The 14,661-nt window shown below is 30.3% G+C and overlaps 1 protein-coding gene across 3 annotated transcripts in view; it reads left to right on the top strand.

Annotated features, from left to right (window-relative positions):
• LOC129921289 (uncharacterized) overlaps positions 1-11,902 on the top strand; it is a 29,651-nt gene extending 17,749 nt beyond the window's left edge. Inside the window, exons 3-5 of one of the 3 annotated variants that reach the window (XM_056003043.1) lie at positions 7,975-8,063; positions 8,208-8,407; positions 11,421-11,902. In XM_056003043.1, the coding sequence (XP_055859018.1) occupies positions 7,975-8,063; positions 8,208-8,407; positions 11,421-11,600 (469 nt within the window). In that variant the 3' untranslated portion in view covers positions 11,601-11,902. The remainder of the gene's footprint in view (positions 1-7,974; positions 8,064-8,207; positions 8,408-11,420) is intronic. The other 2 variants (XM_056003042.1, XM_056003044.1) reach the window with 2 other exon arrangements.
• The last annotated feature ends 2,759 nt before the right edge of the window (positions 11,903-14,661 follow it).

The following is a 14,661-nucleotide window of genomic DNA, read 5'->3' on the forward strand; positions in this document are numbered from 1 at the left end:
TGGATGAAGGACCGCGTGAAAAATGCTTTCACCGAATTGGATTGTTTTCAGTATAATTATCACACACTTGATGATGAGTGATTGTTTTTTTTTGTTTTATATTTTGTCAAAATCTTGTTGTAGGTGAGGGTTTACAAGTTGTTTTTTATCGACAAAAAGTATATAATTGCCGTTGCTGATGTTTAATTAACATACAATGGGCTCTTAAGTATGAAATCTGTTAAAGCTTTTTGGTAAAGTTATAAACACAACTATAGCCTCAAGACCATCTTTGGTTATAGCAACAAAAAAGAAAAAAAAAAGGCTGAAAGTATCTTTTGTTTAAACAACATCCGTTTGTGTGTAGTTAGTATTTTTTATTGAGGGGAGAGGGGGATTTTGAAGATGTTTTCTCTTTTGCGAGGCTCTTCACACAGATTTCGTATGGCGTAACAATGATGAGATTGGTGGCATAATACCCAGACTTTTTCAACTACACTATAGACTTTTAAGACTTATGATCTGTTGAACATGTAACATTTCCGGTGGCTGGTTTTGAATTTTTTTTTCATTATTTGCTTTTGCACACATATTTTGTCCTTAAGCAAATTGGTTATTGCTTTGTTATATAATTAGTCTGTGTGTGAAGATTTGATCATAAAATAATGTTTAACGAGGCGATGAAATATTTGTTTGACGTTTGAACTTTGTTTCAATTAAATGTCAATGTGACAGTTCATATACAAAAATAGGTGCCGCATTTTTCCATTCCATGCCCATTTCTGTACTTATTTTACAAAGGTATAATCCATCTATAGGTCGCTAAATCATTAATAATTAATAAAAATTTCACAAAGTAAAAACATAACATTTAAAATTTGAGCGCTCTGAGTGAAAAAAGAAACACAACTAACAAATGGAACCGAATGATTAAACAAACAGAACTTATTTAGTACTGGAATTAAACAAACAAACATATATGTCAACGTGTCAAAAGGAATTTTACAGAAATTTTTTAGACGGTGTTCACATTGGCCTAACTCTTCCGACTCATTTTGACAGCTATGTATGGGAGCCCAAAGAAATTTAACGAGTTTAGAATTTCCTGCCTCTTTGACCACAATGAAGTTCAAGTGAGAAAGCAACACAGAAATGTCAAAATGAGTAAGGGGCCCTACTATCAATTTTGCTTCTATAATGCTTTAAAGAAGCAATAGTAACATCTGTAAAGCTTTATAGAAACAAAATTGTTTGTTGGGGGACCTGGCCCATGTCAACCTGGTCTTAAGGTTTCAAAATGGCATGAACATAACGACCACTTAAATGCAAATTTTACTTGTTTACAACGCGCCAAAAGAAGTATAACTTCAAAATTCCTATTTTGTTGCTTAACCACAGTGGAGTCTATCAGGGACTCCAAATTCAATGGTGCTGTTCTCGATATTTGAAATGTTTTTAAATGTCATCATAACTGTCATCCATAAACACAGCCTTGTATAATACAACTTTGATTTCATTCATCAAACAAAAAATATTAAATCGATCAAATAAACCAAAAGATAAAAACAAACACACCTACTTTTTTATAATTTATCAATCAAAGGCAACAATACACAAATTAAATTTACAATTCTTCCGTATACAATACATACCTTCCCCAACAAACCGAACAAGTTTACATTGTTAACAAAAGAATTATCTACATAAAAATGCAAACATATCATTCAGAGCAGAGGAACCCCAGAAGCTGTGTGTATACACAACAACTGTCACCCGTGGGATTGACCAGGGGACCGGAAGAAATCAAAAAATCACTCCGCACATTATCAGGCGGCAGGGTGTGGTAAATTCCCATAAACGGATTCAATTGGGGATAAAATCATTCGGCACATCTCACAATCTCACAAAAAAGGACAGGTGGCATCCGTCTGACCCACCAAGCAACGTAGACTGACAACCAACAGATATTTACCAAACCAAATAACAACCACCCACTGATATGTATGTGTGTTTATGTCCTTTCGGACGTTTGCATTTTTTTATGAGTTCACTAAATATTTTATGAAGTTTCCTTTCCGAATCTTTTATATATATTTTTTTGGGGGGATTTTTCTTTTTTAAACATTTCACTCTGGAAATCAGAAATGTTATTCAAATGTGTGTAGACCTTGTATAGTTCATTTTGAAACCACGCGCTATACACATCTCATGTTATATATCCACAACCAACCCTATTGAATAATGTAGAGAGCATATCAATGCGATTTTTATGTGAACCTTGAATGAATCTCAATTTATGGCACTTTCAAACTCTAAACCCCACTGCTCTTTCTCAACCTTTCAGTTGTGTAAATGTGAATTTAAAAAAAGATTGTGGTTAGAAGCAAAAGTCTTCTACTTCCTTGGGTAGAAATAGATACTTCAACGGATGATGAATACTTTGGACAGAGTCATCAGTATACTTTTTGACTTCGATTAACACACGAGTGTCCAAAGTTGAGTTTTTCCTTAGGATTTTTTCACAGAACGAAAGGTAGTTTTACCCTTCGGTATAATCAAAGAAGTGCGTTTATTTTACATTTTTTATATTTCCCAGTGAAAAAAAAAGAAATGTATAAATTCTTAACAATTTATAGTTAGCATAAGAGTATCACGTTCTTCTTGGCCATTTATTCGTGCCAAAATTTCTTCCTGGAGAGAAATACTTTTTTACATTTTGCGCTATTCATTCAAAAACCATGCGGATAGACTCACTCAGACACCCCGAGATGGTATACTATTGCGCTACTTATTAATTATTTAAAAACACAAGATGTTTTTTTTCGGGTGGGTTATATGATTCTACAATATTACCATTCCCGATGCGCTTTTTGGTGAAAAATCCCATCAAATCGGATGGGAAAAAAATGTGAGAGACTGTATGTGAAGATGCTGTAAAAGAGCCGTTAATTTGAAAACGAAAATTGCCAAGAAAAAGAGTTATAGCCGACATTTTTTAGGTTTTATATATATTATACAGAGTGTACGAGGTACTCGTACATGAGTTTGTATTTCAAATTGCAGCTTAGGTATGTATATATGTACTCGTTTGATTTTATTGCAGCCAAAATTGAGATGAAGACTTTTGAAAAATAAACGTGTCTGCATGTTAGGTAATGACTAACGTATTTTTATGCACCTTTTTTTGTCTGGATATAGAAATAGATGAGTAGAATGAACTCTATATAAGGAGAATATGTTAACAAAATAGCTTATAATATCTCATGCATTTAAGGTACCAAAATCAATGAATGGGTGAAAATGGCGCCCAACACCGAAAAAAAAATTTAAAGAGACTTCGCTGCAGCTGTGGCAAAATATTTAATTTCGAATACATTAGGTGTTCGCATAAAAACATCAGTGATGATCTGAAACAATCTATTTTTAACACGAAGGCTATTAAAAACTTAACTTAACAATTGTTATGAAATTATTAAAATCAAATAATAGCCCTGTTCTATTGGAGGTGGTAGTCTACTAATAGTAGATGTTTTGGTTAATCTAGTAGGTACTATCATCTACTCATGCTCTTTTACCCGAGTAGATACGATTTGTATTAAATTCGTTGAAAGTACGTTCCGTTGAAAATCACTAGTAAACTACCTACTAGTAGTACTTTGCCACCTCTCAAAGGAAGAAGACTAATAATGACAACAGGCGTATTTTTCCACTTTAATATTCAAAACATTCATTGAATTTCATATATCAAAGCTTTGTTTGAAAAAAATAATTTTTAATTGGCGCCCAACGTAATGTTATGGAAGGAGATTTTAAATAGAAATTTCTCTAAAAGTAAATAAAAAATGATTTGGTTTTCGCTTTAGGCTCACGCTTTATCATCAGACGCCTGGGTATAGATAAGCATGCATTGGTCTGCTAAAGTCGCGAGCCGACCGTTTGAAATCAAACATTTTACCGATAACGTTTAGAACGTCTTCGGTCTCTTAAGTCACCTGTGATTTACTTTTACATGAGTCGAGATCTGACACGTAATTATTCATTCTATTTCTCGGGAAAGGCAATACCCTTCAAAAAAATGTCTAGGTGATATGAGGGCTGGATTTAAGCCCCGAACCTGGATTTAAGCCCCTCGTGACAGTTATTCGCACTAACAAAAATACAAAGGTATCCAGATTCATCAATCACTGGTTGCTTTTATTTTACTGAATTCCCCGGTAAAACCAGCAGTTGAGGTACTGAAATCATTTAATTATGGATCAAATTGGTAAAATCACGAAATACTAACAAATCAATAGATAGATACATCTAAAAAAAACTCATAACCATTGTGTGGGTCAGAGGTTTCGAAATTCAAAATAGTTTGTTAAGGCAATTCTAAAGAAAGACAGGATTTCGCTTTTACTGCAGTGTCATCTTACAGAATTTAAGTGGAATGTTATCAATTTTTCAAACTTAGGTGCACTGATCTTTAAGCGCTTAAGTGGATAAAAAAATGTAACTTTCTTTTTGAAAATTTTATTACAAAGAAATACAAAAATTAAAACTTACAGGTTAAATACATTTTATCAAACCAAACGTTATTTTTGCCGCTTCTAAACGAAGTAATAAAGAACAACCTATTAAACCTTAAACCTTAGGTACACTAGACTGGGCCAAAAACACAAAATATTTTTTTTTTGAAAGTTACTTCGAAAATCTTGTTCAGGATGATGAAAAAAAAATTTGGTGAAAATTTGAGCCGTTAAAAAAAATTTTAAGAGGTCTATCATCGGTGTTTTTTATTTTTATACATGATATGATGTTTTACAACTGAACTGCTAGACGATCAAAGTAAAAAAAATTTCTGTTCATTTTTTCTTATATAAAATTAAATTTCCTACAAAAAAGATCTAATTAAAAATTTTCGTCAGACGAGCCGTATTCGAGTAATTAAGCTTTTTAAATCGAAGTGTTTTTTCAATTTGACTTTTTCACTTTGGAATTTTGTGATGAGCAAATAAGTGAATAGAAAAATAAAACCACGACAGATTCTTATAGGAAATTTAATTCTCTACAAAAAAGGTCTTATAGTAATTTTCCCTAAATTGAGTTCTAAAGAAGTTATTCACGATTTAAATCGAGAAAAAAATTAAAAAATCAATTTTCAATTTCAAAATTTTCTAATTCACTGAAAATCCAATATTTTCAAATTAGCAAGATGTTTTCTTGTAGGGACTTAAACGTTCTATAAAAAGTTCCCTGGCAGCAAATTAATTGCCTTAACCGTTAAGAAGATATTCGTATCAAAACCAATGCCCACTGATTTCAATAGTTTTCTTATGACAAGTATGCATTGCGATTTGAATACGATTATCTTCTAAACGGTTAAAGCAATTAATTTGCTGCCAAGGAACTTTTTATAGAACGTTTAAGTCCCTACAAGAAAACATCTTGCTAATTTGAAAATATTGAAAATATTTTCAGTGAATTAGAAAATTTTGAAATTGAAAATTGATTTTTTAATTAGAAAATTTTTAATTAGATCTTTTTTGTAGAAAATTTAATTTTATATAAGAAAAAATGAACAGAATTTTTTTTTACTTTGATCGTCTAGCAGTTCAGTTGTAAAACATCATATCATGTATAAAAATAAAAAACACCGATGATAGACCTCTTAAAATTTTTTTTAACGGCTCAAATTTTCACCAAATTTTTTTTCATCATCTTGAACAAGATTTTCGAAGTAACTTTCAAAAAAAAAATATTTTTTTTTTGGCCCAGTCTAAGGTACACATTACTTTCTATTTAAGGTATGCTTCCAAGAGAGCTGTTTGTTTCTTATTTCATAGTTTAAATTTATTTTAAATAATGTTTGTCCAAAAAACCATTCCCTATTCCCTATTTTGCTCTTAACCCACCAAACTAACAAAAAAAGTTTACATTCAAAAAAATAAACAAAAGCTACTTTCTTCAATAACACATGGTCATTCAAAACTAAGTTGAGCGTGTCGTTTGTCCTACTTTACCTTGACATTCAGATATTGCATATTACCGTGAAGCATGCAATTTTATTGCACAATCTCAAGTTATTTTTACGTAACTACCAGTGATATGGAGTGTATTTTTAAAAATTCCATTTATATATTGGCTCCAAAGCTCACAATATAGCCTTTTGATTTATTTTATGATATCAATTATTATTAATTTATCTTATCTTATGTTAATAATCGGTCATAAAAAAACTCGTTCGTTTTTTCTTGTAAACTGTCAAATCTCCCAAAAGCCTCACATACACCAAAAAGAGATAACCATAAAAATGAAAACAACCATGACATTTTCACTAGATATTCATGAACGAATGTATAACAACAATGCATGCAATAAAAATTCATACAAATAGGTAAACCTAAATCCCCGTCTTTCTAAGAAAGGAGTAGAGGTAATCCACCTTCAAAAAAAAAAAAAAAATAAAATAAACATGTGAAAATATTCAAAAAGGATAAAAACGAAAAGAACACCATACAGGTGATGGGTAAACAAAACACAAGGCAAGGCAACAAAAATCCGCTTTACAATGACATTTGTATGCAATGTTATTCGCGAGATTCCTTTCCCCCATTTTTTGTCTCGTCTACATAAACAGAGACAGGGACTTTGATACCCCTTGAGAATCAAATAAAATATTTAAACGCTTCTTAAGAAACAAAATACCCACAACTTTATAAATAATATTCCCCCATTCCATAAACCTGATCCGATATACTCTGCGAGCTTTGCAGCCTCGAAGACCTGGATAATAATAATAATAACGACACCATTGTTTCATACCAAGAAAAAAAAAACATGGTTGGAAAAGGACATTTTAAGTTAAAGTGTCAGTGTCAAAAATATAGAAAAACCTTTAACACTTGAACTTCTAGCAAGTTTTTTTTTGACAAATAGCGAGTTATTACGCTAGTGTACCGTTATTTCTTTTTTTTGTCACAAAAATACCATTATTCCACGGATGAATTGTCAAGAGATTAAACACTCTTTGAAAAAAATGGAACGAACTTTAAGATGCTCGAAACATGACATAAAACCAAGTTTTTATCGAAAACTTTACCCCTGGGATGTTTGTTCCACCATCATACTTATAGAGAATGAGATGCAACAGCAAATCCTAGAGACCTATGCAAACGATATAGAAAAAAGTCGTAGATAATAAGGACACTTTGTCGTCGCAATTGCTCCTGGGAAACATGAAACATAAACTTTTGGACAATTTAAAGTTCACAAGAAAAAAAATAACAATAACGTGAATGTTTCGATGCAATAAATAAATTGGGACATGTTTCTGTGAAAGCCCAACAAAAGGTGGTATAGCCTTAAGGTAGCCGTTATATTCATTAGGCAAGGACAACACAGTTCTGTTTGTAGACATATTTTTTCAAACAGTTCTAAAGTCTGGAGGACGACAGAGGCGCACTAATTAAATATTAAACGACACAAAAAAGGAAGTTGTTTTTTTATCTCGTGGTGTATGATAAATATTTAAAACACTTTTCACCCCCTTTTCGCATAATCATGCATGACAGATAGAAGAATCGCTTTTTTTTTTCAAATGTGTTTTTTTTTTCTTATGTCGCTGCCGTCGCTATACTGTGTAAGGCTCTCCAAAAGGAAGTTGTCTTATTTTTCTTGTCATTCAGGGTGTTTTTAAGGTACACATAGAAAACACATAGAAATGTCTACTTACCGTGTGTTTTTTTATTTTTTCCATAAATAAAATTACAAAATGATGAATCGTGTGAAGAAGAAAAACGCGCTTATGGTGAGCAGCTATCAAATTATATGACAAATGCGTTACAGAATATCATTATGTAGCGGTAGCATCATAAAAAATGTCTTGGCAACACTGTCTTTTTGTTAAATTTTCTGGAAATGTGATGTTATTTTTTTGTTTCATGAATAAATGATAACTTTTATTTTTTTGTTAAATTTAAAAATATTGTTTTCTTTTTTTTTCAATTCCAGCTTGGACCGTGATCAACCATTTACATTCACATTGGGTGCAGGTCAAGTGATAAAGGGTTGGGACCAAGGATTGTTAGATATGTGTGTTGGTAAGTGGATGACACTTCTTTAGAGATTGTGTAGCAATTAAAAAAGTCTACACGTTTTAGTTGTTGTGTCGCAATCATCAAACAAGAGTATACTTTTATGTTAACGGTTTTATTTTGTTTTTTTTTTAATTTTCATTCTTACAGGTGAAAAACGTAAATTGACCATTCCACCAAGTTTGGGTTATGGTGACCGTGGTGCTGGAAATGTTATTCCACCAAATGCTGTTTTAATATTCCAAGTTGAACTCATCAATATTGGCAACACTCCACCAACAACAAATGTTTTCAAAGAAATCGATGATAACAATGACAAAATGTTGAGTCGCGAAGAGGTAAACGTTTATGTATGGGTCGCACTTTAAATCTTTTTTAAGCCTGCTCAATTATTTTTGTTTGTGGGTTTTGAAGAGGTGGTGGACGAGGTTTCCTGTCCTATACATAGTATGTAATTATAACTGAAAGGTCTATGGAGCTACGATAAAATTAATCAAACTAACTTTTTTACTTTTAAACTTTTCGAATATGCTTTTATAAAAAATTTGAGAGTAAGGAAAGCTTTAGAAAATTTCGAACTAAGTGAAAAATTGAGGGGACCACAATAGTTTTAAATACAAATCTTCGAAAAAGTCATTAGTTTCAGTAAGCAACTTGGTTGTTTTGATTAACTAGGTACAAAATCACCTATATATTAACTGATTAAATGAAAACTTAATTTTAAGCTAACATTTTCCCAAACCTCCATGAAACGTTCCAAAAGACAGCGAAATTTGCGCCTACCAAAATTAAAAAAAAACTATGCTGATAAATACGATTAACTACGCCTGTTTCCGTACAATGACCTATGAGCTAATTCTCTTTCCAAAATTAAAAAAAGTCTTTCTAAAAATATTTTACATTTGCACTTTTCATGCTCAATTTGTGCGCTAAAGTAAATCGTATCTTTTTAATAATTTGTCATGAAAAGAACCTTCTATATATTTATTTTTAGTTTTTAAAAATCTTGGTAAAAATGAAAATAAAAAACAAGATGAAAAAGTTAAAAAAATGCGTATACGCCACAGTGCCCTCAAACAAAATTATATTAAATCTTCGAACAATTTTGATTTTGGCTCACTCCACAGTGTTTCTCGGTAAGTAGAAAATTTTATGAATGTCGACAACTTAAGTTTTAAATTGAATGAAAGAAGAGAATAAACAAAATGACGTAAAATGACTAAAAAAAATTATGGGTTTGGAACAAAAAGGTTCATGTGAGCAGCATAGCAGAGTAAGAATGTGGAAACGGATAGTATTTTCCAGGGCTCGACTAGACTGCTTACTCTCAATATATGAAATTGTTTCGAGTTATTACAGTTGTTTCGAAAAGAGCTCTAGTGATTTCCATTTAATTTTATTGCATTTTTTTGTAAAAAAAAAAATATGCAGCGAAAATATGATGTTAATCTAAAAAGCGTTCGTTACGTCATTTAATTTTTTACATACTTATAGTTTTTTTATAAATAAGATTTTTTTAACATTTAGAAAAAAAATGGTATAACATTTTTAATAAATATTTAAAAAAAAAACTAAATTTAGTTATTTAAAAATTTTATAAAAATAAAATTTAACGGGTACCTTTAAAGCTTGTCCATACAAATGTTCTATAAAATCGCTCATATCGTTAACGAGAAATTCAGAAATAAAAAATAAGCTGGTCTGGTTTATTACTGGTAAAATCTTATTTATAATAAAAGTACCATAATATTTGCAACATAACAAACAAAAGTCAAAATCGTTGGAGTTCGATTTTTTTAATATCGCAAGTAAAATAGTGCAGAAAGCTTAGAATTTTGTATAAAAAAAAAATATGTTTATAGTATTTTCCATAAACAAACTGCGCTATAAAAAAAAAAACATTTTTACTTTTGTACTTTTTGCTAAAAGCGGCTTTTGGAAAAAAGCAAAAAAAAAAACCGGCTTCCATGGATCGAAACTCGGTTTTATGGTTTTTCTCATAGTTTGTAGGTATAGTCAAAACCGGACGATTAAAATGGGACCACACTGCGGGCACCAGCTTTCCAATACAAAAAGAATTATCAAAATTGATTCACTCAGTCCAAAGTTATGAGGTAACAGACATAAAAAAAATATAGACGAATTGAATACCTCCTTTTTTTGGAAGTCGGTAATAAAAGTGCGTAATCGACAAAAGGCCTGACTTTCTTACTACGTGTCGTAGCTTATGTGTTAGATTTTTTGTATGTTAACTTGAATAATCACTTTTGAAAATCACTAAAATTCCTTTATATAAAACTACAAAAATATGCAACTCCATAGGAGAGATAATAAATTTATTGATCAGATTGATTACAGCATTTACAGTATAAGCACATGACATATTATAATATATCGTCGGCTTAGAGTGTAAACCTGCTAACTCCAACCTGTTAACTCCACATAAAAATGATTTTAAAAATTGATTTAAAATACAAAAAGCTTTCAAATCTCTCCAAGATTGTCAATTTTTCATACTTTTTTCATAAATTGAAGAAAAACAATCAGCTGTATAATAGGATGCAACGCCTTTAAATTTATACTCAGTTTACAAAAAATTACTTTAACAACTCAAAAACCAAGATTTTGGAGTTATGCCAGTTTTCTTGAACAGCGGCGATATGTAGGTCATTTATTTAATGAGAAATACATGAGATAAAAAATCGATGTATATTTTGTAAACGAGTTAATATTTTTGTTAAAAAATTACGAAAAAAAAGTACGTATACACCACAGTGCACACAAATTTAATTTTAAATAGCAGCCAAAATATTTGTCTGAAAAATATGAAACTTGGCATAACTCAACCTTATAGCAGTTTATATTTTTTGGAATTTTAACAGATATATGGGTCTATAGTTTTGGATTTTTTTTTATTTAAATAGAACCCATCCTAGTCTTTTTTTTTTATTTTTATGAGTATTTTATGAAAGAACCAAAATCTGAAAACTCTTTTAAAATAAAGTATTGCTTAAGATATGTAAATATCCCTACCTCTAAGAAGTGTATCTGTGGGACTTCCAAGGATATCACTTTTTATATTCTTAATGGCATAAAATACCTACATTTTATATTAAATATCCTTAATTAAGATAATCTGACTTATTATTAATTCGCATGTCTCTATTTTTAATATCAAGGCAGTGTTTACTACGGCATTTTTGTTATTCTCAATTTATACATTTATACAAAATTATTTTTAAAAAAGCATGAATATTTCTTAAGTGTTTAATTTTTATAAGAAATCACTTTATGTTAAATTATGTTTATGGAGTTATTTATTTGTTCTTACTAAAATTCTCTTTTTCTTTTTTACCCTTTTAGGTCAGTGAATACTTGAAGAAACAAATGTCCGCCGTCGAAGGACAAGACACAGATGAACTCAAGAACATGCTCAAAGAAAACGATAAACTCGTTGAAGAGATCTTCCAACATGAGGATAAGGACAAAAATGGATTCATTTCACATGATGAATTCTCAGGCCCAAAACATGACGAGCTATAGACCGCAATATAAATAATAACAATCGTTAGCAAATAGTTTTTTTTTATTAAAAAAAAATTAAAATCTATGATTTTTCAAGTTTTTTTTTGTTTAATTTTAATCTATTTAGTGAACGTGCGAGGTAGTTTATTTTATAAGCATAATTGAAAGTCATTTTGTTTTCCATTAAATCTAACGGAATATATTAGATAAAATCTTTAATTTATATCTGAAGAAAGAAGAAAAAAAGAAAAGAATATGCACATGTATTTGCTCAGTTTTATGTTTCGAACTTTGTTTTTAAGTTTTTTTTTTATATACAAACAAAAATATTTAATTAATTTTTTTTCATTGTTGATATGCAAATATGAAATGAAGTTTGTAAGTTAATAAAAAAATAAAATAAAATTTATATATTCAATGATGAATGTGTTGTAAAGAAAGTGAAAAGGAAGTTAAAAATTTTGTAAGAAAATAAAAAAATATAAAACATATTCAAAAAATAAATTTGGGTATTTTATTTAAGAAGATATACATACCTATACCTTTATAACGTTAAATCGTTATACCTTCATAATCCTCTGACAAGTTCTTGCTAATCATTTTTTTAATTTCAAAAGTACCTACAGCTTATTATTGTTTTTATTTTTTTATATTTAGAAATCTCAAACATAAACAAGTAAGTTAAGTCAAAGTTTATTCGACTTAACCTTTTACTAACCTTTACAAAAAGTCAATTGGTGACAAATTTTGTAAGTAAGAGTGCGCGTAGTATATCGTGCGTGTGTCGGCATAAAGCCGCGGCATGAAACCGCGAATCTGCATTTTTACACATTTTCACTTGAATGTATTATTTACCTTGTTATTGATCCCTCAATTCACTGCATCGGCCCAAGTCCTTTATCTGTTGCTCAGCAGCCTCCTAAACTATTAATTTCCATTGCACGAGTTTCCATAAATTTGCATGATTTTCCAAAACTTTAAAGCCGTTTCTCTCAAAACAACAATTTTGCAGATTCGTGGTTTTGGATTTGTGCCCTTGATATTAAACTTAACCTTAACCCTCCCCCAGTTTGTTTTTTTTTCTTTCTTATTTTTTAAATTTGTTTGTTGCAGTTACAAAAAGTGAACTATTATGCGTTATGATTTCAAGGAGAAAGAGCTTTGAAATCTAAATTTATATTTTTGATCTGAAGCTATATTTTGTTAAGGGCCAATTTTTCAACAGTCAGATAAAACTCAGAGCATATTCCTAAGAATATCTATTTTTTTTATATTAAAAAAAGTAAATACAACAGCATCTAAAAAACATTGCAACTTTCTCGTCTTTCAGTCTCGCAATATTGTGAATCAAAGCTGTTTGACATACGACCTTCTGCTGAAATATATGTATTATTTTTTAAATCATGTACGAATTTTAGTAAATAAAATTGTATGATTCCGTTTCAAAGCAAGGCTTAATTTTTGGCCGTTTTTGCCACATTTTGATTCATTCACCTTGTACAAATCAACATACAAATCGTTTTGAAATTTGTCTGTCTGTGAATATGTCTATCCATCTCAAGCTACATCACAATCCACCAAGGCGATTTACTTCAAACTTTGTAGTTATTTCCAAGAGAGGAAATTAATTTTTTTTTTTGGGAAAGTTGCTTTTCTCAAAAACGGCACTTACGATTTCGATTACAAAAAAACGTTTACTGTGGCAAATAAGGGCATATGTACCTACTCTTTAAATAAAAAAAAAATATTTTTAAAACCGTTATTAATCTGTTTTCTTGATTTGTGACTTTCTTCTAAATAAATAGACCAATTTTAACAAACATTTTCATAAAAAAACGTTTTAGTAACTTTATTTTTTTAAATCAAGAAAAGTTTTCCAAAAATATTTATTTTTTAATCATAATTTCAAAAACGGATCAATGAATTTTCTTTAAATTTTGTTTAAATAAATAATACGTGGAATAATAATTTTTTGAGAAGGGCATACCAAATAATTTTTTTTTAAAGTTTTTACAAAATTTGTGTATACAAAAAATTATTATTTTAAAAACGGCTCCAACAATTTTTGAAAAAAGTTCAAACATTTTCTGTTGTACAAGATATCAAATGGCATACTTTGTTTGGAAATAAAAATATATTTTAGTATTTTTTTGTTTTACATTTCTAAAAGTGATAAAACTATATCAATGCTATCTTTCATGAATGCTATAAGAAGCTTTTCGACTGAGTCGCACGTTCTTGCTCTTATGGCAAAATTTGAATATCAAGGAGTTGAACAGAATGTGTCGCTCCTCAGCGGCAAAAATGACAGATGTCCAAAAATTCGCTTTGCAAAATTGCTGAAGAACGAATGAATGCAGTTTCATGACACTGGCTGTCAAATTACATATAAAAACTAGAAGATAAAAAACGTTTTTCTTCGATGACAAATTTAGTGTTCTAATATTCTTTTTTATTTTGAAATTTTAAAACAAATAATTCTACTGAAACACTTGAGAAAAATACGGTGATTTTTCAATCGCCTAACCAGTCATCGAAAATAGACAATGCGTTGACCCAAAAATGTGTGTCAACGCGAGTGTCATCGTACCCGTCAACGCAATGGCAGTAGTATTCGTTGACGATCAAAAGACGTGACACTTTATGACAGATTGTGACGTCATTCTTATGTCAGAGAGTCAACGCGTTGACCGATTTCGTCGACTGTGTAATCCTACCTTAATAAAGTAAAAAGCAAAATATTCTGCAATTATAAATCAATTAAAGCAGTACTAATAGCCTCATTTCCCTAGAGCCTAAATGAGATATTTTCACAAATTATCCCATTTCGAATGTCAAATCGTATTGGAAAATTTTTTTTGTTTTGAAATTCGAACTGACCTTACTCACGAAATTATCTCATTTGCAGTCTAGTGAAAGCAGACATTCATCTGCACTATGAAAACTACAAAAGAAAAGAGCCATACATCACTTTTACCCCGATTTGCATGATACCTATAGTGTAAATCCGTTGAATATCGCTTCGTGTAAAATAGGCAAATAATTATATCTACGAACCCACTCCCCATAACATATCTAA

Source organism: Episyrphus balteatus, chromosome 1 (assembly GCF_945859705.1).
Source record: "Episyrphus balteatus chromosome 1, idEpiBalt1.1, whole genome shotgun sequence".
Lineage (NCBI taxonomy): Eukaryota > Metazoa > Arthropoda > Insecta > Diptera > Syrphidae > Episyrphus > Episyrphus balteatus.